Raw genomic sequence first — 23955 nt, forward strand, 5'->3', positions numbered from 1 at the left:
GGCCTGGGCCGGGTCCTGGCCCCACAGCGTATGTGAGGCCCGAGGCCCGCGGGGATCTTGGTATCCAGCCTTGCTTGCTGTGAGCAGTGGGGGAGCTTGTCGCTAGCTGCTGGTGAGCTCTCCAGCAATCCCGCTGGCCTGACGGACCAGCCAGGGCCCCTTACCATTTCTATGTTCTCCTGCGTGACAAATTTTAGCTTGTTTTCCATCCGACGCAAAGTGTGGGACAGATCTTCATTCTTCCGAGTGAGACGCTTGTTTTTATCCAACAACGGTTTGTATTGACTCTCAGCTTCTCTTAAGCGCTTTAACTGAAAGACACGACACGATTTTAAGTGTGACATGGGACCAACAGTCCCTGAACAGAGTCGGCAAACCGACCAGAATACGCTTTGGCCACAGTGGAGGGAAACAGTCCGGGGCCAAGGCTCTATTTTGCCAATTAGAGCTGCAGTAAACTCGCCCGCCCGTGACCCCTCGGGGAGAAGCTCACCCTCAGACACAATCACCTGGAAATTTCAGGGCCTGTTAGGACTAATCGTGATGGCTCCACCTAGGGGTGAGGACCTCACTCATCCCAGATGACACACAGGACTGAGGGTACTTTTGCTCAGTAATGAGAAACCGGGATCAACCAACCAGTGCCTGAGGCCCGCATCTGCCCCGCCCCCCGGCCCCCTCCCCCCCCCCCCCCCCCCCCCGGTTTTGTTCATAAAGCTTTATTGGAACAGCCAAGAGGCCTTACGCAAGCGCTGCCCTTGGAACTATCGCTCCTCCTCTCCAAAAGGAATTTTGGAAGTGGGCGCCCCCTGCCCCTCCCCCACACCGCAGCCATAGACCCGCAGGGCCCAGACCCCCACTCACCAGCTCATTCCTTTCTTCCGACAGCAAGGCATTTCGGTCCTCCAGCTTCCGAATGATCGCGCTCAGCTCTGCAATTTTAAGTTGGAAGCGCCGAGCGTCCTTTTCATCCAACTGCTGTTCCTAAAACAAAAATCACTGCAAATAACTGTCCACAGACACAGACGTGAAAACCTCCGCAATCCCAACACACCATGGAAAACAAAGCGGTTCCGCGTCACGAGCGCCCGTGACTCCAAATGGCGGGTGGGCGGGTGCGGACCGACCCCCGGGGCAGGTGACTGCTGGCTCCACCGCCGGGGGCACCGCAAGCCTCGCAATGGGGACAGAAGGAAAGAGCAGAAATGTCCAGGGGCGTGCAGAGGTGTAAGGCAGGCAAGGGCGTGCAAATGCAGGCACCACAGGCGTGGCTGCTCCCGGCCGCGCTGGGGGCTGCTGGCCACGGCTCAGGGGGGGTCCGCCCTGCGCCTGTTTCCCCCCCCTCCCCCGCAATGTGACCTGAGCACAGGAAAAGAAGTTCAACTGAAGGCTTGCAAAGGGCGGTTTCCCAAGAAGTGTGCTCCCTCACACGGAGGTTCTAAAAGGTCACTTTTGAAACGTCTGGAACCTCATTCAAAAATCAGTGAAAACGTTTTGATCCAGTTTCAAAATCTCTCTGGAGTTGACTGCAATCTATCGAGTGCCAGAGCAGGATTTAATTCAGTTAAGCCATTTATAATAAGATTATAAAAAATCATTTTCTATTCTTGAAATGTCGCTGTCCTCGGGCTGGCTCAGCTCAAACATTTTGTCCTCAGAGCAAACAAATGTATGTCCAGGAAGGACTGAGGAAGGGTTCCTCATTCAGCAGGTGCAGGAGAGGCTAGGGAGCAGGCCCAGCAGGACCCGCATTGAGGGTCCATGGAATTTAGATTCCCCACCCCCCCATCCCAGATTTCCCAGAACCACTCCAGAGGGCTCTGAATGAGGAGCAGTGATGACGAATGAATGATGTCACGGCCCTGCGGCTGCTGGCTGCCCCCACGCTGTCACAGCAGGCCGAAGAGGAGCAGAAAGGTGGCATGGTCACACAAAAAGCGGGTGAGGGGTGACTGGTGGGGATGTGGGCGAGTAAGGAGCCAGGAGCCCGTGCACTCGGAGATGGCCTCATCCCGCTAGCCCGGGGCCGGAACCAGCACCAGCAAGCAAGGGCCCTGAGCCACCGGGGGATCCCGGCAACTGCAGGTGGGCTCCAGCTGGAAGCCTGAAGCCTTGGGGGTCCACGGGAGGGTGATCAAGTGACGGCCAGTGCTGTGTCACGTTAGCAAGGAAGGAAGTCTGTTTGCCCTCCCAGCCAAGCCAGAGAAGCTGAAGGGTCCGGGGTCTGGCTGGTGGGCTGCAGATATGGTCAGTCCCCGGGGCAGGAGGTTCTGGTTCTGGACTCTGGACCTAGGCTCTCAACTCCCTGGGGAGCTGCCAGAGCAGGGCCACATAGCTACGTGCAGCGGTGTCTGTCTGTGACTCTGGATCACCAGGCAAAGCGTGGGGAGGTGCTTACAGGGCTTCCCGAGTGGTCTGAGGCGTCTCCTGCACCGCCTGCGTAAGGAAGTTCCCGCCTGGGGCTGCCCAGGTGCCGATCAGCCTCTTTGACCTGGGACAGCTGCTCATCTAAAGCCTCTTTTTGGAGCTGCAGTCTCTGAGCATGCCCGGCTTGAACCCCTAACTCTCTCTCCAGCACGAAGACTGCTCTGTCTTTAAATTTTATCTCCTCCATCTACAAGGAGAACAGAACACAATCACACAGGCAGGCAGAGTACAGATCTGCAGTTACCATAGAAACAGATGGAGCAGAGCTACGAACAAGCATCGGGAGGGTCCCCACGGCAGCAGCCCCGCCAGCGTCTCCCGGCTCTGAGACCGGAAGGAAGCAAAGCGGGTAGCCCTGGACCGAGAGCCCCACCGCTCAGGCCACAGCGGGACTCCCCCGTCCCGGGCGGGGCTCTGCTCTGCTGGGTCAGTCCGAGCTCGTGCAACTGACACACACTCCTTCCCAGACTCCGTGCAGCCCTCCCAGCCTCCCTGTGCAGCCCTCCCAGCCTCCCTGTGCTCTGGCAGGACCACCCTCCTGGGTGCTGGCCTGCGGGGGCTCCTAGGCGGCACCGGGGGCTGGCATTGTCTGGCAGGTCCACGAGGCCCCCTCCAGCTCCGTGTTGGGCATGGCAGGGGGATTCCCCGGGTTCCCTGAACCCCATCAGTAGGGGTTGTGAGCAGCAAGGTCCGTCTGCACACAGGCAGGCTGTGGACACGAGAAGCAGAGCTCCTCGCTGCCTCTTTCCTCCCCTCTCTGAGGGGCACTCGGCCCAGAAGGGGCTGGAGCCCACACGCTTATCCTGCCTCCAGCCTCTCCTTGCTCCGAGGCGTGGACGGAAGCCCAGCTGCTGCCCCACTGTCTGCGGGCAAAGCTGCATTTGTAATTAATCTTGCTTTGAACCAAAGCTTGGAGGAGAGGGGTCTCTGGACAAGTAGGTTCCAACCTGGAGAACAGGAGCCTCTGATCTGGCCAGGCCTCCACGTGCCCTCGGGCTCCTGGCTGTGAGGGGCCCGCAGCCCTCCCCACTGTCGCTAGAGCGCTCAGCCCCCTACAGCAGCCACCTGTCCCCGAGGCCCTCGTCCGGGCTGCCAAAGGGCGGGAGGCGGGACAGACCCCACTGCTACCCATTCTTCAGACCCAGTTTAAAACATATTTTCAAAACAGAATAGGATAGGACCCCTCGATGCTTCACTTGCTGTTTTAGGCTAAATAAGCTAATAAATCAGCCATCTGCTGAAGTCAGCTTAGAAACAAAGCAATGAGATGTCTAATTAGCCCAGATCACAGCATTCACAGGCAAGCGATGAACTGAACAGAATAAAAGAAATCCTTAATTGCCAACTTCCCATTTACTCAGGCACACAGAAATGCGGAAAGAGGCAACACACTCAATTAGTGAAAACAAAGGGGCCAGGAAAATAAAATCATATTAATAAGCAGCTGTATTCTGGGTCTGACGTTTACACTCACACACGGATACTTTAGAAACCGTTTTTCTTTCATAGAAAACAAGAAGATAAGAGTCTCTACACAAAGATCCCACTTAAATGAGGTGTTTAAGCCGACGGTTTGGACCAAAACGCAGACCTCCCTGAGAAGTCACCCGTGCAGGTCACGTGCTGCAGCCAAGGGAGGGGGTCCCCCCACAAAGGGAATTCGAGGAAACGTGCGCTCGCAGAGGGGCACGATTTCACTTTTGAAAGGGGGAAGTCACTTTACGGCCAGTGAAACGTGGAACGTGGGGTTCTGCACGTTCTGTGCTCAGTCTCCGTTGGCAGGAGATGCCGAGGCCACGCTTCCACCCAGAAAGCCCACTGGTGGAGGGGAGCCTGGGCGCTCGGTGCAGATGCCAGGTGAGACACAGAAAGAGCTTTGCCGGGTCGTGTGGGGCCCGCCCCTCACTTCTAGGAGCGGTTTCCGACTTGGGGCACATACTCAAATACAACACCCAGCCAGGCCAGGGAAGCGGGGGTGGGCGGTGCAGGAGGTGGGGGGCTGCACCCCTCCTCCCCCTGAGGCACCCCCTTGCCCTCACCCCCCCCCACAGCCCCAGGAGCTCCCACACCTCCAACCCTCCACACCCCCACGCTGCCATCTCCCCACACCCCTCCCCCTCCCCTTACCCCCAGGAGCTCCCCATGCCCAACCCTGCACTCCCTCTCTCCAAGTTACAGAAGGTGGATGGAAACCAGGGGAAGCCCTTGGGAGGGTGGGTCCCCGGGGAAGGGGTGTGCGGGAGGATGCTGAGGCCAGAAGGGCCCTTGTGGAGGGTGGGGGGAGACCTGCACCGCCTGACGCCCCCCTCCCCCCCCTGCAGGACAGAGCAGGCTCGGCTGGGATGCACAGAACCAGAACCACCAGGTGGAGCCTGGGAGCCTGCATTTAAAAGCACGCCAGCTGACTGCGGGGCAGGCACGGTAGAGCCTCCGTCCCGAGGTGCCAAGCGCCAGCCCCAGCACCCTCGTGGCCGCTCCCACCTGGGAACCACAGCGAGGGACCCTGAGGGGTGGCCTTCCGTCAGGACCCTCCCTGGCCTCGCACCTGCTCCAGGGAGGAACCCTCCCCACAGAGCAAAGAAGCCAGCGAACGAACGTTCTTTGGCAGCGTCTGGCCCTGGCGGCTGGAATTCTCCGTCACCCACCTTGCCTAGGACCCAGCCGGGGGGCTGTGACGCAGTGTCGCCTCTGTGTTTGCAAACGTCCCCTCTGAAAGCTCACTCCTGCCCAGACCCTGCCAGGCTCCGCCAGAGTCGGCCTCTCGCACACTGCCGCCAGTCTGTGTCTCCGTGGGAACCAAGGCGAGCGGGCCCCTTCCCCCAGCGAGCAGCGCTCCAGGAGGACGTGGTCTCCTTTCACAGCGATCTTTTCTGGGGCTTGATCACTGCTCCAGACCCTGGGTGGGGAGGGGACGACGCCTCGCAGACTTCTGTGAGAAAGCCAGAATCGGATTTTGCCTCTCCTTGTCTGGCTTTATGGAACTTCTAGTAACTGACTGAGAGTGTGAATGACTGACGTGTGCCGTGCCAGACAGACATCCCTCCCGGGTTCAGTAGTCACATGCGGCAGGAGAGTCCACGAGGCTGCCCCGGGGGCCCAGCGCCTCACCCCCTCCCCACCCAGCACAGCCCTGAACAAACTGACTCTGCCTTGGGGGGAAATGCGACCAGGATCCCGCCCCCCCTGACCTGGCTGCTGCAGGGGCACTGTGGGACAGGAGTTGGCTCTAGCACCTTCTGAAGCTCCAGGCTCCTCTTCTGTGAGATCAAGGGGCCTCTGCAGGCCTGGGCCTCACCAGGAAGGTTCTCAACCCACAGTTACCTCCTGAAATCCACCCCCAGCCCCCGCCCTGGGCAATCTGATATGTGTCCCTGGAGCCACACCTCTGGTCCCTCGGGTGACAGGAGCAAGGTGAGGGCGTGGCTGAGTCCCGACCTCATGGTGTCTCCTACCCCTGGAGCTCCGTGTCCCAGCCCTGCCCTGGCTCTGTCTGCGGTGTGCTTGTGGTCACCCTGCCCGTGTCCTGGCTTCCCTCCAGGTGGCTTCTCTTTGACGCCTCTGTGACCCCCACAGGGCGCCACACCTCCAGCCGGGACTTAGGGTCTTCGGGTCAAGACAGGGACTTAACTGTCACAGACTCTGCTCTGCTCCAAGCCAAGCTGTAGCCCTGCTGCTGGGGCCCCACCACACCAGGGTGGCCCCAGGCCAGATGGCCACGGACAGCCACGGCCTCCCTTCAGCACCCAGAGCCACGTTCCAGAGGACACGAGGGCTGGAGGTGGGGCAAGGGGGCAGTGGCCAGGCCCGGGTGCCAGCGAGTGTGAGTAGGTAGCTGCAGGGGACCCCCTGGCTTTGGGGGTCGTCCTGGTCTTTACAAAGTGGCCACCACCACTTGCTGAAATCCACTCCCTCCCAGCTCCCTCCCTCCCCCAGCCGGCCTGCCAGTGAGACCTGCCCCAGGGCGTGGGGGGTGCGGGGGGGGGGGGGGGACTCAGGCCCCAGGTTTGCCACCAGCAGAGTCCTCAGCAGAGCCCCCCTTGTTCAGGGCGTCTGCCACGCGTGGAACATCGTCACCATAGAACTCCGCGCGCGCTCCCGAGCGTCCTGGGCAGGGTGCCCGCGGCCGCAGCGCCCCGTCCCAGGACCGGCCCCGCTCAGCCGCCCGCATGTCTGTCCACAGACCTGTGCAAGGCTCCCGGCCGCTCTCACACACCCTGGTCCCAGCGCCAGCCCTGGGGCCGCACACCAGCCGGAGGTTTCTCCCGCGGGCCGGCGCTGCCTTGGGCACCGGTTGCCCCCTGGCCTTCTGGGGCCTCCACACCTGCATCCCAGGCCCTGAGAAGCGGTGCCACACCCCGCAACGGGCCGGGGCCGTAGCCAGAGCCACAGCAAACTCCACCTGACGCTGTTAAGGAAGTAGGATTGTCAAGGATCGTCAGCATCGGGGCCTTTCCACGGGGGCAGCCCTGAAAGATCCGGCCACCGTCGCCCTGGGCCGACACCTCGAGCCTCTACTCACCCAGAGCTGCGCTGTCCTGGGACTGAGGTCATGTCCTCCCTCCTTGCCAGGGCCCGGGAGGCTGCCGTCCTCCCCCTGGACCAAGGGGCCTGGCCGTGCACTGTGCCTCCGGGCTGGGCCCCACCTCTAGACAGCCCCCAGCTGGCCCGTCCCTCAAGCCAGGACCTTTACCAGACCCACCCTGGTCTGCTGGGCACAGACGCCTTGGGCCTCCTCCCTCCACCTCTGTTCCACCCTCCTCCCAGCCCCACTGTGGGCGCCTTGTCCAAAAACGTCCCCAGGTCACCCGTTCCCAACCAAGGCTGCCCCCAACCCCCCAGGCTGGACACCACACTCGGCCGCACCCTTGCACCAGCCACACCAGCTCACGTTCACGTTGTACTTTGGGCGTATCTGCACACCTGGGCCTGGGGTTGGGGGGGTCTTTGGGCCGTTTGATGACTGAGCGCAGACATTCGACCGAGAGACAGTGGGCGCTCCAAATGCTGCTGTCTACAGACACATGCACGGTTCCTGTCCCCAGGGCTGCAAGGGAGCTTTGCCAGGCAGGGACACAGATCTCTTCAGATCAAATCCTCGTGTGAATTGGTGGCAACATTTTATTTGTTTCCTCATGAATAAATAGGTAGGATTTTTGCCGTGTGTTCACTGTACCCTTTAACGGTTTGGGCATAAGCAGGGATTGGGCATAAGCCCAACAAAAATCCCCGCGGGTTTTTTGTTTATTTGTTTTTAATCTAGGGAAACTGATTTTGAGGTTTTTGTGGGAGTTTGAAAAACTCCCAAGAAGAGTCAAGTCTGTCTGGAAGAAGAACGAGGAGAGGAGACCCGCCCTCCAGACGTCACCATGGTTACCAAGCTGGGTCAGCTCTTGCACGACAGGCTAGAGGGGTCAGAGGGGAGCCATCAGATGGCCCCTGCCCCGGGGGACACGCGCTGCCTGACAGAGGTGACCCTTACAACACGCATGCACACACTCACATGCACACAGACGCACACATGCACACACGTACACACGTACATACACACGCATGTGCACCCACGCACACACATGAGCTTGGGGCAAGGACTTTTGCACAAAAGGCAAACCATAAGGTTTCAAAAAGATAAAGCTTCGTGGCTTCAGAATAAAAGCATTTCTCAAACAAGACCCAACAAGCACGGGCCCCACAGGAAAGGACGGACAAATTAGAAAACCTGAAAGCTTTAGATCAAGAGACGCTACCCCTCAGCGCATGGCCCGCGGGGAGAGGTGCTTGCTGTCTTAGAGTTTTCAGACCGGCTTGTCCAAGCCTGCAGGAGAGCGGCCGGATGCTGACAGGCGCGGCTGTGACCTTTAAGTTAATTCGGGGAGAACTGGATCTTAGCAATACTGAGTTTCCTGAGCCTGGGCAGGAAGGTCTGTGTATCTACATCTCCCTCCGTGTTGTTCAGCTGTGTTTTGTGGTTTCGGGTGCAGGTCCCACACATCTTTTGTTAAACTTATTCCCACGTATTTTATTCTCTTTATGCCCTTGTGGGGGGACGTTTTTCAAACTTCATTCCGGACAGGTTGTCTGTCGAGCCTGAAAATACAACTGATCTTGGCAGATTGATCTCGATCCTGAAAACCTGCTGAACTCTTTCAATGGTTCTAGTGGTTTTATGGTGAATTCCCTAGGGTTCCCTACGGTCACGGCACCTGCAAGAAAGATGTTTTAATTCTTCCTTTCCGGCCCCATGTCTTCAGTTTCATTCCTTGGCCTTATCGCCCTGACTCAACTTCCTCAGCGGAAGGGGGGGAACAAAAGGTCAAGAAAAGTCCCCCTCGCGACACAGACTCTCTTCCAGTCCACCTTACAGCCAGCCCCATGAGGCCCCCTGGCGCTCAAGGACGCCCTCCGGCGGGAAGGAGCACAAGAAGACGCTTTCAGAGCCGATTTTCATCACCGCCTCAGAGAAATGAGGGGCCTTCCGTCTCCGAGCATGCGGGAAGGCTACGGAGAAGGAACGTGCTGGAGAATTCAGTGTATGGAGGCAGAAATAAAAGCCTGAGCAGGAAAATTAGGACACGGAGTTGAGGACATCTCCCAGAAATCAGAGCCAACGCCAGGCCAGAGGGGAGAACGGGAAACCTGGGGCGCCAGCTCAAAGGCCCAGTGCCGTGCTGACGGGACGTCCGGAAGGAAGACGGTAGGGGAGACAGTCACACGAGATTTCCCCAGCCGGTGACTGAGTTTCCAGCTAGAAAAGCTCCCGACCACGGGGTGTGGTGGGTGAACAAATACACCAGGTGCATCACCGCCAGGGTACAGGGCACAGGACACAGGGCTCAGGGCACAGGGCACAGGGCGCAGGGCTCAGGGCTCAGGGCGCAGGGTTCAGGGCTCAGGGCGCAGGGTTCAGGGCACAGGGCTTAGAGCTCAGGGCACAGGGCACAGGGTTCAGGGTGCAGGCTCAGGGTGCAGGGCGAACCCTGCAGGGCTCAAGGGCACAGGGTGCAGGGTTCAGGGCGTGGGGCCCAGGGCTCAGGGTTCAGGGCACAGGGCTCAGGGTGCAGGGCTCAGGGCGCAGGGCACAGGGCACAGGGCTCAGGGTGCAGGGCGAACCCTGCAGGGCTCAAGGGCACAGGGTGCAGGGTGAACCCCACAGGGCTCAGGGCACAGGGTGCAGGGCTCAGGGCACAAGGCTCAGGGTGCAGGGCTCAGGGCACAGGGCACAGGGCACAGGGCTCAGGGTGCAGGGTGAACCCCACAGGGCTCAAGGGCTCAGGGTGCAGGGCTCAGGGCACAGGGCACAGGGCTCAGGGTGCAGGGTGAACCCCACAGGGCTCAGGGCACAGGGTGCAGGGTTCAGGGCGTGGGGCCCAGGGCTCAGGGCTCAGGGCACAGGGCATAGGGCAAAGGGCGCAGAGCATAGGGCTCAGGGTGCAGGGCTCAGGGCTCAGGGCACAGGGTGAACCTTGCAGCTTCAGGGGGCAGCAGGGAGTGAAACGGGGCCACGGGAAGATCAGGAACCAGAATGTTTTCCAACTTCCTCATGCAACACTGGAAGTTAAAAGACAATGCAGAAATACCTTCAAATTCCCAATGGAAGGTTTTTCCAACCTATAATTCCCTTCCCAGTCAGAGCATCGAGTGTGAGGGTAGAATAAAACTTTCATACACACAGGGTCTTACAACATTGATCTCCACCCTCTCTGTTTCCAGGAAGCTATTGGAAAACGTGTTCCTCCGAAATAAGAAATTACGTTGATCAAGAAAGAGGAAGGGGGCGCCTGGGTGGCTCAGTCTGTTAAGTGTCTGACTTCGGCTCAGGTCATGATCTCACGGTTTGTGAGTTTGAGCCCCGCATAGGGCTCTGTGCTGACGGCTCAGAGCCTGGAGCCTGCTTCGGATTCTGTGTCTCCCTCTCTCTCTGCCCCTCCCTCTCTCTCTGCCCCTCCCTCTCTCTCTGCCCCTCCCCTCCACTCATGCTCTGTCTCTCTCTCTCTCTCTCAAAAATAAATAAACATAAATAAAATTTTGGCTTCTTTTTTTTTCCAAAAAAAGAAAAGAGGAAGATGTGGGAGGAATCTAGCCCAGGAGAGAGGAGGGGCTCCCAGGATGATGGCAGAGGAGGGTGGGGCTGGCAGCAGGGGCAGCCGGCAGGCAGAGGGCTCCAGAAGGGGTGTCTCAGAAACCAGGTCAATGGGTGGATCGTTCATCGTTCACCGTGCTCACAGCAGAGGGGCATTTTACTGGAAATCCCGGGGTGAACTAGGAATAAGCACTTAGAAAGCTAATTCCGAGAAAACAAAAGTACGTATAACAAAGGTAATAGAACCAGGGGTCACTGTGGGTCTTTTGTGAGTAACGCTAACACAGCAACAGTCGTGCAAATGGTGATTCACTTAAGCCAAGGTAAAGCTCCAAGTGTCCCACGGGACCCTCTCTTATCCCCAAATTACCCCCAGGAGGATGGCCCCATGCTCCCCCCTCCCGACTGTGCTGAGTTGGCTGTGGCAGGGCCCTCCAGGGGTCCGGAGGTCCCATGGTCACCGCCCGCCCCTTCTCCAGGGCCCCAGCAAGCCCCTGCTGTGGTCACCACCCCCGGCTCTCCCCTGACACTGCCCACGCCATTGTGAATTGGCCCACAACAGGCGCTGGCCAGGACGATCGAGGCAGAGGCGGGAGCACAGTGGAAACTGAGGTTTCAAGGAGTACACGTTTAAGCATGTTTTTGAGAAGCTGGCACAGACTCCAGAAGAATCGGCTAGAAGCACTGCCCGTAGCTGCCTCCGGGGCATCCACGCTAGGGGTGAGGGACCCACAGGGACCCGCAAGGGACCTGCTAGTTTTGTTACAGGTCCTGAGCTAAGGAGATGGGGCCACTGGCCTGTGCACAGTGAATCCCATGGACGTGAACAGGGTCCACCTGGAACTGGGCATCGGGTACTGACCGCCCTGCCCCTCCTTCCTTGAGCAGCCTGGGCAGTGGCTTCGTTCCTCTCTGGGGCAGAAGAGGAGCCGAGGGGCCATCCCGTCACGTGAGGAACCCCTCACTGCTCAGAGGTGGTATTTTGGCCAGGTCCTCGGTGGCTCAAGGAGGTGCCGACACATGGCTTAGAGTCGTCTGGGGGGTACCCGGAACAGGGGACACTCTGGGAAGGAGGGGGCCCTCCAGGTTGGGAGAGTTCAGGGCCCCCACGTGCACAACATGGCAGCGCTGTGTGTGGTTCACAAGTCTGTGCTCATCTCAGGGCCGCGGGTCCGGACAAGGGCCACACCCCATCTGGGAAGCGGTACCGCCTGGGGGCAGTGTCTGGAAATCAGAGCCCCCCGAAGTAGGGAGAGGTGCCCCGGGTGCACAGCTGTGCGGCTGGAAAGATGGCTGATCCCATGAAGGGGACCCCCAGGGTCCTCCGTGGGATGGGCGGCAAAGCCAGCTGGGTCCTGGCGAAGCCCCTGACAGGTGACCCGGGGCTCGATGTTCGAGCGGTGTTCCCCCAAAAGCACGGAGGAGGTCCAGGTTCCCGGGGGAGGGAGGGGGGTCAGGCACAACCCCTCACAAACCCTGACCATTCTCTTCAACTTCTTAGCTCTGGGTCTCCGACAACATGGAGTCTACGGGTGCCGGCCACGGCCAGCCGGTCCCTGGAGCCATTCGGACGCCCCAGAGGCAGCTGCCAGCATTTGGCCCTTCCGACCGGACGAGATGCGCTTGCTACGGCCCAGACGGAGAGGATGCTTTCCCAGGTAGTGCACAGGCATCGATGCCAGGACGGCCTTGGAGGCCCAGGACCTCCCCCCGGGGGCTTCTGGTCTCACCCCTCTGGATCCAGTGAGCTCCCACGCCCCACATCCCCCCACGCCCAGCAGGCCCCCCGCCCCGCGCCCCACACCCCGCCAGCAGCCCCCGCCCCGCGACCCCGCAGCACGTACCAGCCTGCGGATCTCCCGCTCACACTCCTTCTTGATGCGGGAGATCTCCTCCTGGTGGAGGTGATACACGCTCCTGATTTCCGCGGCCTTGATCTTGTCGGCCTGGATCACGATGGTCAGCGCCTCCTCCACCTGCCTCTTGGCCCCCTTGAGCTCAGAGATCTCCTGCTGCATTTTGATCTTCTCCACCTCGAACCCCTTCTTGGCCTCCTCCTTGGCCTCAGACAGCAGCACGGTCTTGACCTTGTCGGGGGCGCCGTCGCGGAGCGCGTGCAGCAGCGCCTGCAGCCGCTGGTTCTCGTTGTCCTTGATCTTGATGACCCTGAGCAGCTCGGCCTCGTGCTGCCGCAGCAGCACCTCCCGCACGGCCTGGAGCTCCTTCGTCTTTTCCTCGTGCAGCTTCGTCTTCAGCTCGGTGAGCAGGACGGCGCTCTTGTGCTGCTCGTGCTCCCGCACCTGCCTCAGCTCCTGGTTCTTCTCCCTCTCCACCCTGCTCACCTGAAACACAAGACCGCGGAGGCGTGTTGCTGCGGGGCCCGCCTCTGCCGCCGCGGGCCCCGGGGGCCGGGCGTGGGGACCTCCGGGGTTCTTTCCTGCCGGGCCGGGAGCCGTCTTCCCTTCCAGAATGTCTCCTTGACCTGCGGACTTGCCCGCGGGCGGTGGGACCACGCACCCGTGGGCGTCCGCAGGGGCGGGAGGCTGGAAACACTGCGAGCCTGGAGGGTGAGGTCACAGACACGTGGGCGCACACAGATGTGCTCTGTCGTCTCCCCCGTGGCCAGGCCCAGCCGTGCAGGGGGCCCAGTGGCCGCCTCTCCCGTGAACCACCGGGAAGAGGGCGCGGGAGGCCCTTCGGGCACGACCCTCCAGCCCCATGACAAGGGTGTCACGCTCACCTTCTGTGACGGGGAGGCCCACCTAGGCCGCCGCGCTCTGTCTAGATGACGCGTAACGTCTAGATTTTTGGAATCACTTGGATTTTTTACTGAATCTTTTGTTTTCATCTAGAACTTCACCCTTGGCTCAATGACCACACCGCCCACATGTGGTACGAAGTTGGTGCTCAGAACCTAACACGGGATGAAACAGAGGCTAAGCTGCCCTGGGTCCAGCCTGCCCCTCCCACCCCACCTCCACTCTGCATCCCCATCCACAGCACCTCATGTGGGGCCACGGTCCTTGGCTGCTGTCCCCCCAAGCCATCCGACCCCATCTGACCCTCGACCCTGCCCGGGTGCCTGCAAATCTTGCCTGCAGTCTCCAGCCCTGCCTCTGCACGCTGACCCCGCCGTTCACGCCCCTGCACAAAAAGTGCCTTATTCATCCCTGTCTCTGGGACAGGGCGTCCCTCCTGCAGGGCAAGTGTCCCCGGACGGCTTGGACCCCCCAGTGCTGGAGGAAATTCCAGCCCGGAGCCCTGTCTGAGCCGTCCAGGCCCCTGACACTGGCACAGGGGACGGAGCGAGCCCCTGGCCAGCTCTCTGGGTTTCCTCCAAAGAATGGGGTGGCTGTTGGAGCTTAGCGCACACGGGTATTTACTCCTTTTCCATCCAACGTGAACTGCCCTTTTTTCCAGTTTAAATTGAACTGAGGACACACGGAAAAGCAGATTTTTGGTAGCGGTTCTCAGTCGTGGGGGCAGGGCGGTGCGATTAGTAATCTGTACTCTCGAGGGCGCCCACTCCGGGGCGGTGTCAGCACACGTGGGAGGCTGCCACGGCCCCCACTGTGCGGTGTGGACGCCGAGGGTAGGGTGCCGGAGGTCCTGCGCCTGGACGTGGTGGAGCCAGAACGGCCTCCTGGACGGAACCAGCAGAGAAAAGGACAAGAATCTGCACTCAGAGCAGGTGCTGGTCGGAGCCGGGAGGGAGGGCGGAGGAGAGAGTACCAGAAACGTCCAGGGTTTAGTGCTGACCACCGTCGAAGCCGTCTGGGGGAAAACGGGGCCCTCCCGTCCGGTGCCCGTGACTGCCCCGGGACGGTCTGCCAGCGCCCGAAGGGCCTGCTGAACACCCAGACCCGCACAGAGCGCCCTGCCCCGCGTGCCTCGGAATGCGAGCGGTCGGCTCACAGGGAGCAAACAGGGCCGGGGTCCCTTCAGCGCCTGCGCCCCCGCCACGGCCGCTGCGGAACCGGCCGCTGAAGACAGAGGAACAAGCAGAACGGGGCGCTCCCAGGAGACGCTTCTGCGCCCCGGGACTGTCTGCGGCCTCGCTCGCCTGCGGTTCTGGGCTCCCATCTCTGCCGTCCGCCCCCCGTCTGTCTCCCGCAGCGGGCTTCCTCTGAAGCTCCCTCCACGCGCAGCCTGCGAATTCCTCCCCATTTGGTGTCTGAGTCTCCCCTACTGGAGATGCGGGATGTGGCGGGGAGGCGCGTGGCCCCGAGCACGCGGGTGGGGGAGAGGTGGCTGACGGAAAGCTGGCGACAGCCTCACGGCAGCCTCGCAGCAGCCACGAGAGCGGGCCACAGCACCGGACACAGTGAGCAAAGTGGCCGGCACCCTGAGCCCCGGGGGCCCTTCGTGACTCAGGCCTGTTTCAGGAACACACGACAGCTTTATAGTGCGTTGCTGAGAAGGTTATTCCACCAATGAAGCACGTAGAGATGTTTCCCCGAGATCCACAGCTGTCCCCCGACGGGCCGCAGCCTCCCGGGACCTCATTAAAGTCTGCCTCACGTGGCCACGCGCTGTGGGTGGCTCAGCGGCAGGGCTGGTGGCTGGGGCTCTCGACCAGCGGGGCTGCGGCTTTGCCTTTTCAGAGTCCTGGGGCTGAGCGGTTTCTGCATCTGGGGTGGCTGGTCCCCCCGACGCTGCGGGACGCCCGCTGGACCCATTGCTTCAAGGGGCCCAGTTTTCAAGGGACCACGTCGGCCTCAGAAAGGATTTAAACACAGGTGACAATTTCAACCACTGCTGGCCTCACCCTTACTGGCACCCCGAGCACCCCGTGTGCGGCCAGTGAGAGGCGGCCCCGAGCCCTTCGGACGCCCCGTGACCCCGGTTGTCTGCTGTCCACCAGGCCGAGCGTTCCGGGCCCGCGTGCTCACCTCCTGCCCACGACTGTCCTCCAGTCGCCCTGATTTCTTGCGATGGGAAATGGTATTCCAGTCACGGCCCGGGCCCCGGGCGGCTCCCTGCTCCGGGCTGGTCTCCGTGGCAGGCCTTCCCGATGGACCCCGTTCACGTGGTAAAACGCCCTGAAGTTCCCACGCGGTTTCAAACTCAAACGCGGGGCTTCTGTCCCAGTTCTTGGCGGCTTCGGCGCCTCCGCTCCCTCGCGCTGAATCTGGTTGCCAAGGAAACCAGGGATGGCGGGAGAACATCCCATGATCACTCCTTCACTTGGTCCGAGGGAGGCGTGCCGTCGGGCGAACACAATGGCTGCGACGTTCACGCTCTGCCCGCCCGCCGTGATGATGAGAGCGCCTGTTCCCCCACGCTTCCCGCTCCCTCCCAGTCTGTCACGGCCGTGCCGTGCCTGCGTGGTCGGTTCCGTGGCCGTGACGGTCCCGCCCTGCTCTCTGGGCTCTGCGTCTTTTCCTTGAGGAATCCCAGGGTGTCTCCTCATTTTCCCACTGCTCTGCCCCGACAAGACCCGCCAGCCACGGAGCACACGTGGCCTCTCCATCCTCAAGTTTAATTCAGAGAGAAACTGTGTTCAGTGCTGCCCGAAGTCCTCGAAGAAACCTTGGGGCTGGGGGTGGGGGTGGACACTGACGAGACCTCCGCGTCTCACACGGGGCCGAGCCAGCCTTTCCCAGAGGTGGGGGTGCCGGCACAGGAGGACCCCGCCCGGCCTGCCATCCCGGTGGCTCGGACCTGCCCCGGAAACAGAGGGCGCACGCCGCCTGCAGGCGCGCCGTTGCCTCGCTGGTGGGCGCGACCGTCTCCCCTCCTGGGTCAAGACCGGCTTCACGCTCAGGCCGGACCTCAGCCCCACGAGGATGGCCCACTCGTGGCCTGTGACCAGCACGGGCCCGGCAGAGAGCAGGTGCTCACAGGACGGGCGCTCCCCTGAAGGGTCGGTATGGAGCCGGCCGGGCGTCGGGACACAGTTTCCCAACAACCTCCTGAGCAGAATGGAGGTGCGCCTAGAGTCTTAGCTGGAGAAGCGTAGGCAGGCGACCAAGGTGTGTGTTAGGAGCAGAGTTCGTGTGACTGGCTTAAACCGCAGAGAAAAGGCACGGCTCCAATACGCAGCAGCACGGCCTCGGGCCGGCAGGAGGGGTCCTGCGCTCAGGCCACCGTGCTGGGCAGGCCCCACGGGCACCGGCCACGCCGCCAACAGTCCTCCGTCTCCTGACAGGGGCTTTGGGATCCTGCTCCACACCCATTTACGGGTGGAAGCTGCTGTAATCCTTTCTGATGCCATGAATGTTCGTGGCTCTCAAATACTGCTTAACGAATTTGCTCAGAGGTTGACGGAATTTTTAGTTAAATGGATAAACACTCCCACTGGGATGCTGCCTCGTTGCTTGTGGGCCACGTGGAAAAGACTTTTTTGTCTACGGTCTTATTTCCAGGAAATAGTCTGCGGTTCCCTCAGATATGGGGTGCTGAGGACTCGGCCATCTGCATGAGGACCCACAGGGGAGCAGGGCCCGCCTCACATGTGCCACGGCTACACGGCCCACTTCCTGGCTGGTGCACCGTCAGGCCTTGCTTCGAATGACTGAATGCACCCCCTTAGGTTCCACGCGGGTTGCCTGTGGCCTTTCCCCATGTTAGGCCAGTTTCCGGAACATTCTGTCTTAGTCTTTGTTCTTTCAAGCTATTAGCTTTATGAAGAAGGCACTTTTTCTCTGGCTCGTTATTTTGTTCCTACCATGTTTTTGTCTCCAGAGTCCCATGTGGCTCTATTTCCAGCGAGATTTACGTCCAAGTCTCGCCTGACGAGAAGTCTGAAGCTTCCCTGCAGCCCCTGGGGCACCGTGGCGGGGACTTGGTTCCCAGGCCTGTAGCAGCGAATGACTGTCTCCCACAGGAGGTGTGGACACAATCAGGATTTGGGGATTTGGCAGTTAAGTCCCTGCCGTCGACTCCCACACCTTCCATGGACAGAGCTGATGCCACCACTCCCTGTGGACCCAGCCCCGCGCCGTGGGCTGCCTCTGCTCCAGCCTCCTGCCCTCATTCCGTGCCCTTCCCTGCCTGGCCTCCTGCTATGTCCCCTCCTCATCACAAACGGGCAGGACACTTGGTATTTCTAGACTCCCCCCACCTCACTGGGTTTGGAAAGACTGCAACCTTCACCGCTTTAGTGTAACAAACACACTGACCTTGTGACCAGGACACTGCACACGCCGAGTCTGAGGCTAAGTTCATGGTCTCCTGGTGGGTCCTGATCTGCTTCAGGACCCCTCCGCTCTCCCAGGTGTCCTGGTCCAGACAATATGGCCACCTGCGCGGCCACCGTGGCCTGAACTCTGGACCGCCTTTCCTGCCGCTGCACCAGGTGAGCCCTGCCCAGAGCGAGACACCCTCAGACCCACCTTTACTGGTCATTCTGGTCTCTGTCTAAAACCACCTCTTCTGAGAGGCCCTCCCCGATTTCCAGGTGGGGTGACTGCACCCCAGGTGCCTGCCAGCCTGGCTTCCTCTGGCCCGGCCGACTTCCTGTTCCTTGGTGTCTCCCTCATTGGGACACGGCGGCTCCCGTGAGGCCTTCCCTTTGAGCTCCTCTCCCTGCAGAGCTGGCTCCCTCCTTCCAGAAGGTTCTTCACCAGAGATGGTCCCGCTTCAATCTCCCGACAGAGGGCGGGCAGGAGGACAGTCCTGCTTCCATTGGAGTCATTTTATTCTTTACTGTCAAGTCTCCATTCACACAAGCATCCTTCGGTGACAAATCAACCGCTGGCTCGAGACCCAGAGTGCTCTGCTCTGGCGGCGACGTTCACTGGCATCTTTCCAGGCTTCCCAGGGACTTTCTCCACCCTGACAGCTGCAATCTGCAAAACGAGGTGTTTCTCCTCCAGAATTTTGCTGCGCTGGGAACTCCTGGTGAGGGGTGGGCGCTGTGCGCAGGTGGGGTCAGTGCCTCCACGGCCTCTGTGAGACTCCCGTCGTCCAGGCAGGCTTGCGGAAGAGGACAGGGTCCTGTGGCCGTCCCCGGACTTCCACCGTGAGTCCAGAATCAAGCCCCCCTCCCTGGGTGCTTCCAGAACATCTGGAACATGCCGAAAACCAGACAGAAGGTGCCAGTCCCGCCTTCTGGGTCTGGTTGTGCAAATCTGTCCCGTGGGTGCACCAGGGACACTAACTGTGGCACGTGTAAAGATTTCAGGATTGATGAGGACGAGGCTATTGACGGTTGTGATCACCGGACTGTGTTTTCCATCCCCCACTTCACGACGACCGAGGTGCGCGGTTCGCGGCCCACATGCAGCGTTTTTGCAGCGAGGCTCCTTTCGATGGGCTGAGCGGACAGACCGGCCGGAGGCACCTTCTCAGGATCCGAAGGGATCCTGAGTTACTGAACTGGCTGCCGGGGGAGACGGGGGAGCGCAGGCGGGAACTGGAAAGACGCGTGAGGAATGTGTCACCCACCGGACCTGCGTGGGGCGGGGCAGGTGTGGGCGCCCGTGCGATCTCTGGAAACGTGCACGCGGCGGACCCAGCAAACCCACCTGCGAGAGCTTATTCTGCAAGTACCCTCACACGTGCACACAGCGTGCTCCCTGCACGGCGCCCCGTCAGCCGAAAATCAGAAGCAGCCAGGATGTGGGGGCCAAACATCGGGCACAGGATTGCGAAGGGGTGCTGGAGCCGCTCCGGAGCCGCACGCGGGACCCCCGGGAGCCTGTGTGCGGTGAAGAGAGAGGACCCGGGGGCGGCACTCTGCTGTCGTCTCTGCGTTAGAAAGGGTCCCCAGACGTGCGGCGAGGGGCCTGTAACACGAGGCCTCCGGAGCGGGCACCGGGGCCGTTTCGTCCGTTCCTTCTGAATCTTGTACCAAGAGGCATGTCATCTTTCCAAAACACAAATGGTGGCAGGGCCCCAGCCCCAGGGCCCTTGCCCGGCAGCGAGAGGGCGTGATCTCCGACCCCGCCAGCCTGGGGCGCTGACAAGCGAGGAGGCGGCCCCCTCCCGCTCCCCTGGGCTGTGGGGATGGGTGGGTTTTGGTAAAACCGCACAGGAAGACAATGCCGTGGCAACGGGCACAGAGTCGGCACACGAGGCAAGTACCGCTCGGCGATTTCCGCGTGGTGCTTCTGCGCATTGGACGAGGAGCACTTTCACCCAGTGAGACGAGGGCCTTGCTGTCTGCGTCCTATTGGACAACCCGTGAGCGGTGTCTGAAGCGGGGTCCTGGGCCTCCAGACGTCTGCACCTTGACCCTGACTCCACCCACGCCGTGCGCCCGCACCTCTCGGTGCCGCCCCTGCTGACCTGGCGACTGCCTGACCCCGAGCAGTGCTGACGTCGATGCCGCCGGGCTCCCCCGTGGGCTCCGACTCTCCTGTGGGCCCACAGAGGACGCCTCGCCACGGGAGCGGCCACGTGGTCGCTGTGACCGCAGCCGATGGCATCGGAGCGGCAAGCTCATCCTGGGCCCCTCGAGCTGTCCCTCCCTGGCACCGAAGGTGCTGCTACTGTCCCCTTGGTGCGGAGCAGGGACCTGAGGCAGAGGGTAAGCGCCCGGCGTGGGCCACACGCTCTTCCTGTAAAGAGTCTGGCGGGAAGTCACGGAGGCTTCGTGGCTCAGCCAGCAGACAGCACGTAGACGGGCAGCACGGCCGAGTCCTAACACCAGTCTGTTGGACACTGAATCTAATTTCGTGTCATTACCACATGGCACGGAATAGTACAGCGTTCATGATTTAACCTGCGTGGGTAACCCAGGCGTTAGGCAACTGGGCCCAACCACCTGATCCCCTCCCCCACCCGCCTCCCGCAAGAACCGTCCCCCTCCAGACCCGCCTCTCTCCAAATCCTTTCTTCTCAACCTCCCCGGATGGGGAGAGGGCAGAGGGCAGACTTATGGCAGAGAGGGGGGCGGTGGGCCGGTGGGATGCCCACCACCCAGGCTTGGCCTGGCACTGAGCTGCCCTGTGACCAGCCCCCCGCACTCCTCTCAGAGGCCCCGGCCCCAGCCTTCCCTATGGGCCTCAAGGACCCCAAGTGCTGATGTCCGGTGGGGCCATCTCGCACCTGCCCACTGTGGTCTCTGGGCCCCACCACCCCTGCGGGCCCGCCCCCGCGTTTCCGACCGCACGTGGAAACAGCAAGCCCGGCCTGTCTCCTTCATCCCACATGCCAGGCCTGCTATATGTGGGCTCAGTTCCACGGTGACCACTTCAGGGGGAAGGGACATTTCCCAGGATGCTGCCACAGGCTGAGGTCCCTCTGGCGGCCCCGGCACCCACCCGGCACGGTCCCCTCACTCACCCCAGCCCGCCCCCTGCCCCGCTCTTCTCCAGAGCTGTCTGTGCACCCCAGCTGCCCGGAGAGAGCTGGCGGGCACTTGGGCAGAGACCCTACCGTGCCCGGCTCCGGGCAGACCCCGGGGCCCAGGAGGGTGTGGAGAAGTGAGAGGGGCAGGGCGTGGGGGGCCCACCTTGCTCTTCTCCTGCTGCAGCTCAATCTGGATGTCGGTGAGCTTGGCCCGAAGCTCCTCGTTGGCAGCCTGCAGCGCAGCGAAGGCCTCCGCCTTGTCCGCCTTGCCTCGGCCGCCCGTGCCCTTCTTGGACATGGTGAGGGTGGCCCACGGGGGGCCCGGGGAGGGCCGCTCGTCTAGGCTGGTCTGTCCGCACCACGCTGGGCACGTAGCGCCTCGCCGTGGACCTGCTACATTTTCTCCGTCACCTGCAGGGAGAGCACACCTGGTGAGCGGGCTGGCGTCCCGCGACCGTGATGGGAGCCCTGAGACCCTGGCGGGAGGCAGGCGACCCTGGTGGGAACCGCGAGACCCTGGCGGGAGCCTCAATACGCTGGTGGGAGCCGGGCCGCGGGGGGTGGGACAAGGCTGGCATCTTGTGCCCTGAGGAAGCCATCCCGACCGCACCCAGGGTCCCCAGCCACAGACCACAGAGGCCCTCGGCCCTGCACTCAGCAGCTCTGCTGGGGACCCCACAAGTAAAGCCCTTCTCAGCGACTGGCACGAACGGGGAGCTGGAGAGGAGTTCTTTCCCCGCCCCTTTGGAAGAAGAGGCTGGGCACCCAACTTTAAGGCCCGAATGTCATACCTGGGTGGGTGGCATCCTGGTGGCGATGGTGGGTGTGAACCAGGAGCTTCTCAGACAGAGGCGTAGAGGCGGGGACCCCCAGACCCCCCAGGGGGCCCAAGAACTCCGCCCCGGAGGACGTGCACTCTCACCCTGAGCCAACTTAGGGGGTGAACGCACACCCTCATCCAGCCCACGGAGCAGGGGCGCTGCCCTGGGCCGCCCACCCACCACCACCCCGCGGGCCTGCGGCTGCGTTTCCTCAGTGCCCCGGCGCCAAGTGCGGGAAGCAGGCCCATCAACCAACCGCACAGACGGTACGGGCCTGGGCTCAACAGCAGGAGGCACGGCTGGAGTCCTGCTCCACATTTACTACCCGGGAAGCCCCCTGCACAAAGTGGGGACAAGAATGTCCCTGGCCCCCGAGGCCTCCTTCCTGCACTATAGACACCAGAACAGTTGTCCAAACAAGTGACCTGGGCCAGAGACGCCCTGTGCCCACCACCCGCTCCAGCTGACAGGCTGGGACAGTCCTTCCCAAACCTGGGATATGACGTCAAAGTTCAGCTTTCACAGCGGGGGGCCTGGGCGCAGGCTGGGTTATCGGCACTTCCCGGGAAAGGCTCTCCAGACGTGTCCCCACGGCCTTTGTCCTCCCTCCCGGCTCGGTCCCTGAGGCCCCGAGACACAGAATGAGTACAAAGCCCCAGAGGTGCAGGGGGCCCGGGCGGCACAACGGTGAGAGGTGGCCGCTAGGAGGCGGGGGCCAGTGAGGGAAGGGGCTCAGAGTGGGCCTGGGTGCAGAGCCAGAAGAGGGACTCAGGAGGGCAGCAGCCTCCCGAGGAAGGAGAGAAAAGGGCCGGCCGAGAGTTTAAAGGTGTTTTGCCGTGTCTCAGAAGAGATGTCAGCAGGCACGTGGTCCCCCCGCCCTAGCCCGGTGGCTGGCCCACGTCTCCCTGCCCACAGCCGCCTGTCACGTGAAGAGCTTGTTTAGGGGAGGGGAGGGGAGGAGCTGAGGCCAGGCTCTCGATTTGGGGTGTGTTTTCTAAGTCACCCCTGGGCACCGCTTTGCAGATTTTCCAGCTCCGTGTGCGAGGGTCTTCTGCCGGCTTGTGGTGACCTTTCCCACTCTCCCCCCACCCCCCCGAGTCTTCAGAGCTGGCGCTGAGACCCGTGGGCTCCTGCTGTGGCTGGTTAGGGCATGCCTGCACCCCATCCGCGCACCGCCCCTCCGCTGCTGCCACTGCGGTGGTCAGGGGCATCCCGACAGCTGCAGGTGCCTGATGCTCGGGCACCAGGGCGTGTGGAGAGAAGGAGGATAAAAAGTAGCCAACAGAACAGCTGTCTTCCGCCGGCTCTGCTCTGGGAAACAGACGGAGCCCCTTTACAGGGTCCCGGCGGCTCTGACCTGTGTGGCTTCATTTGTGGGTGGGGTCAGCGATGTGGTGTGGCGGGGCTCCATTTGGGTGAGGGAACGTGTAGGAAGTTAAAAGTCTCATCCAAACTGGAGGAAAAGCCCCCCAGTTCCTGCTTTGGTCGCCAAAAGCGCTTGGGGGGCCAGGGGGCCTCAAGAAGGAATTCACACCGGGTCTGGGTGGAATTCACACCTCCAGGCACCCGCCAGCTGCCAACAGGGCCCCTGAAGGCGCATGTGAGGCACCTGCTGTGCCCACACCGGCCCCACTGGTTAGACCAGTTAGACCCGTGCTAGTTCTTGGCCAAGAAGCCTGCAGCTCACACCCTGAGGGCTCAGGCAGAAAAGCAAACCAGGACAAGGGCTGGGGTACACAAACAAAAGCAGGGACCTGGAGGAGGGCTGGGAGTGCCCCCCCGCTCTGGCCATCCCTGGCAGGAAACCACCACAAGGAAAGCTGGGTGGGGGCACCTGACGGCCCACGGGGGGCGGTGTCGGGGGAGGCTCCATCTGTTCACGGAGGCCGAGTCCACGGGTCCTGGCAGGACCCCAGGCCCAGGAGCTGCCTTGACCCCAAAACCCATCACGCTTGAGAAAATGACAGAAAAAGGACTCTGCTCTTCACACACCCAGTGACAGCATTCTGCCTGCCTCGGTGACACGTCCTGGACGCCTCACCTGGGGTGCGATGCTGGTCCCGGGCACCTGCTGAAGCTCTTAAACGCCCTGGCCCGGGGACATCCTTTGGGACCCGCTGGCCTGGTGTTTTGGGTCAAGGGCTTGGTGTCTTCAGCCCACGGTCCTCTGCGAGCAGAGCCCCTGCGTCCCGGGACCAGTGTCAGCGTGTTCCCCAGACCCGGGCCTCCTGACCACTCTCCCTACGTTCTCTCCAGGCTGTTCTCTGCAGTGACTCCCACGCCACCATTTCAAGACACAGCCTGGCCCTGTGGGCAGAGAGGGTCGAGGGGCCTGGAAAGACAGACAGACGCAGCTTTCTGGACACGGGAAAAGTCATTTCACGGGTGCCT

General features: G+C 61.7%; 1 protein-coding gene across 25 annotated transcripts in view; it reads right to left on the reverse strand.

Moving 5' to 3' along the window:
• Nucleotides 1-23955, reverse strand: part of JAKMIP3 (Janus kinase and microtubule interacting protein 3) — a 114365-nt gene that overhangs the window by 46429 nt on the left and 43981 nt on the right. For 10 of the 25 annotated variants that reach the window (XM_078434997.2, XM_078435002.2, XM_078434995.2 and 7 more), the window contains exons 2-6: nucleotides 20907-21154; nucleotides 12349-12846; nucleotides 2399-2614; nucleotides 865-984; nucleotides 165-311 (exon numbers count right to left, since the gene is read on the reverse strand). In XM_078434997.2, coding sequence (XP_078291123.1) covers nucleotides 165-311; nucleotides 865-984; nucleotides 2399-2614; nucleotides 12349-12846; nucleotides 20907-21041 — 1116 coding nt within the window. In that variant the 5' untranslated portion in view covers nucleotides 21042-21154. The remainder of the gene's footprint in view (nucleotides 1-164; nucleotides 312-864; nucleotides 985-2398; nucleotides 2615-12348; nucleotides 12847-20906; nucleotides 21155-23955) is intronic. The other 15 variants (XM_078434999.2, XM_078434998.2, XM_078434996.2 and 12 more) reach the window with 4 other exon arrangements.

The sequence above is a fragment of the Panthera onca genome, chromosome D2, assembly GCF_046562875.1.
Source record: "Panthera onca isolate mPanOnc1 chromosome D2, mPanOnc1 haplotype 2, whole genome shotgun sequence".
NCBI classification, from domain to species: Eukaryota; Metazoa; Chordata; class Mammalia; order Carnivora; family Felidae; genus Panthera; species Panthera onca.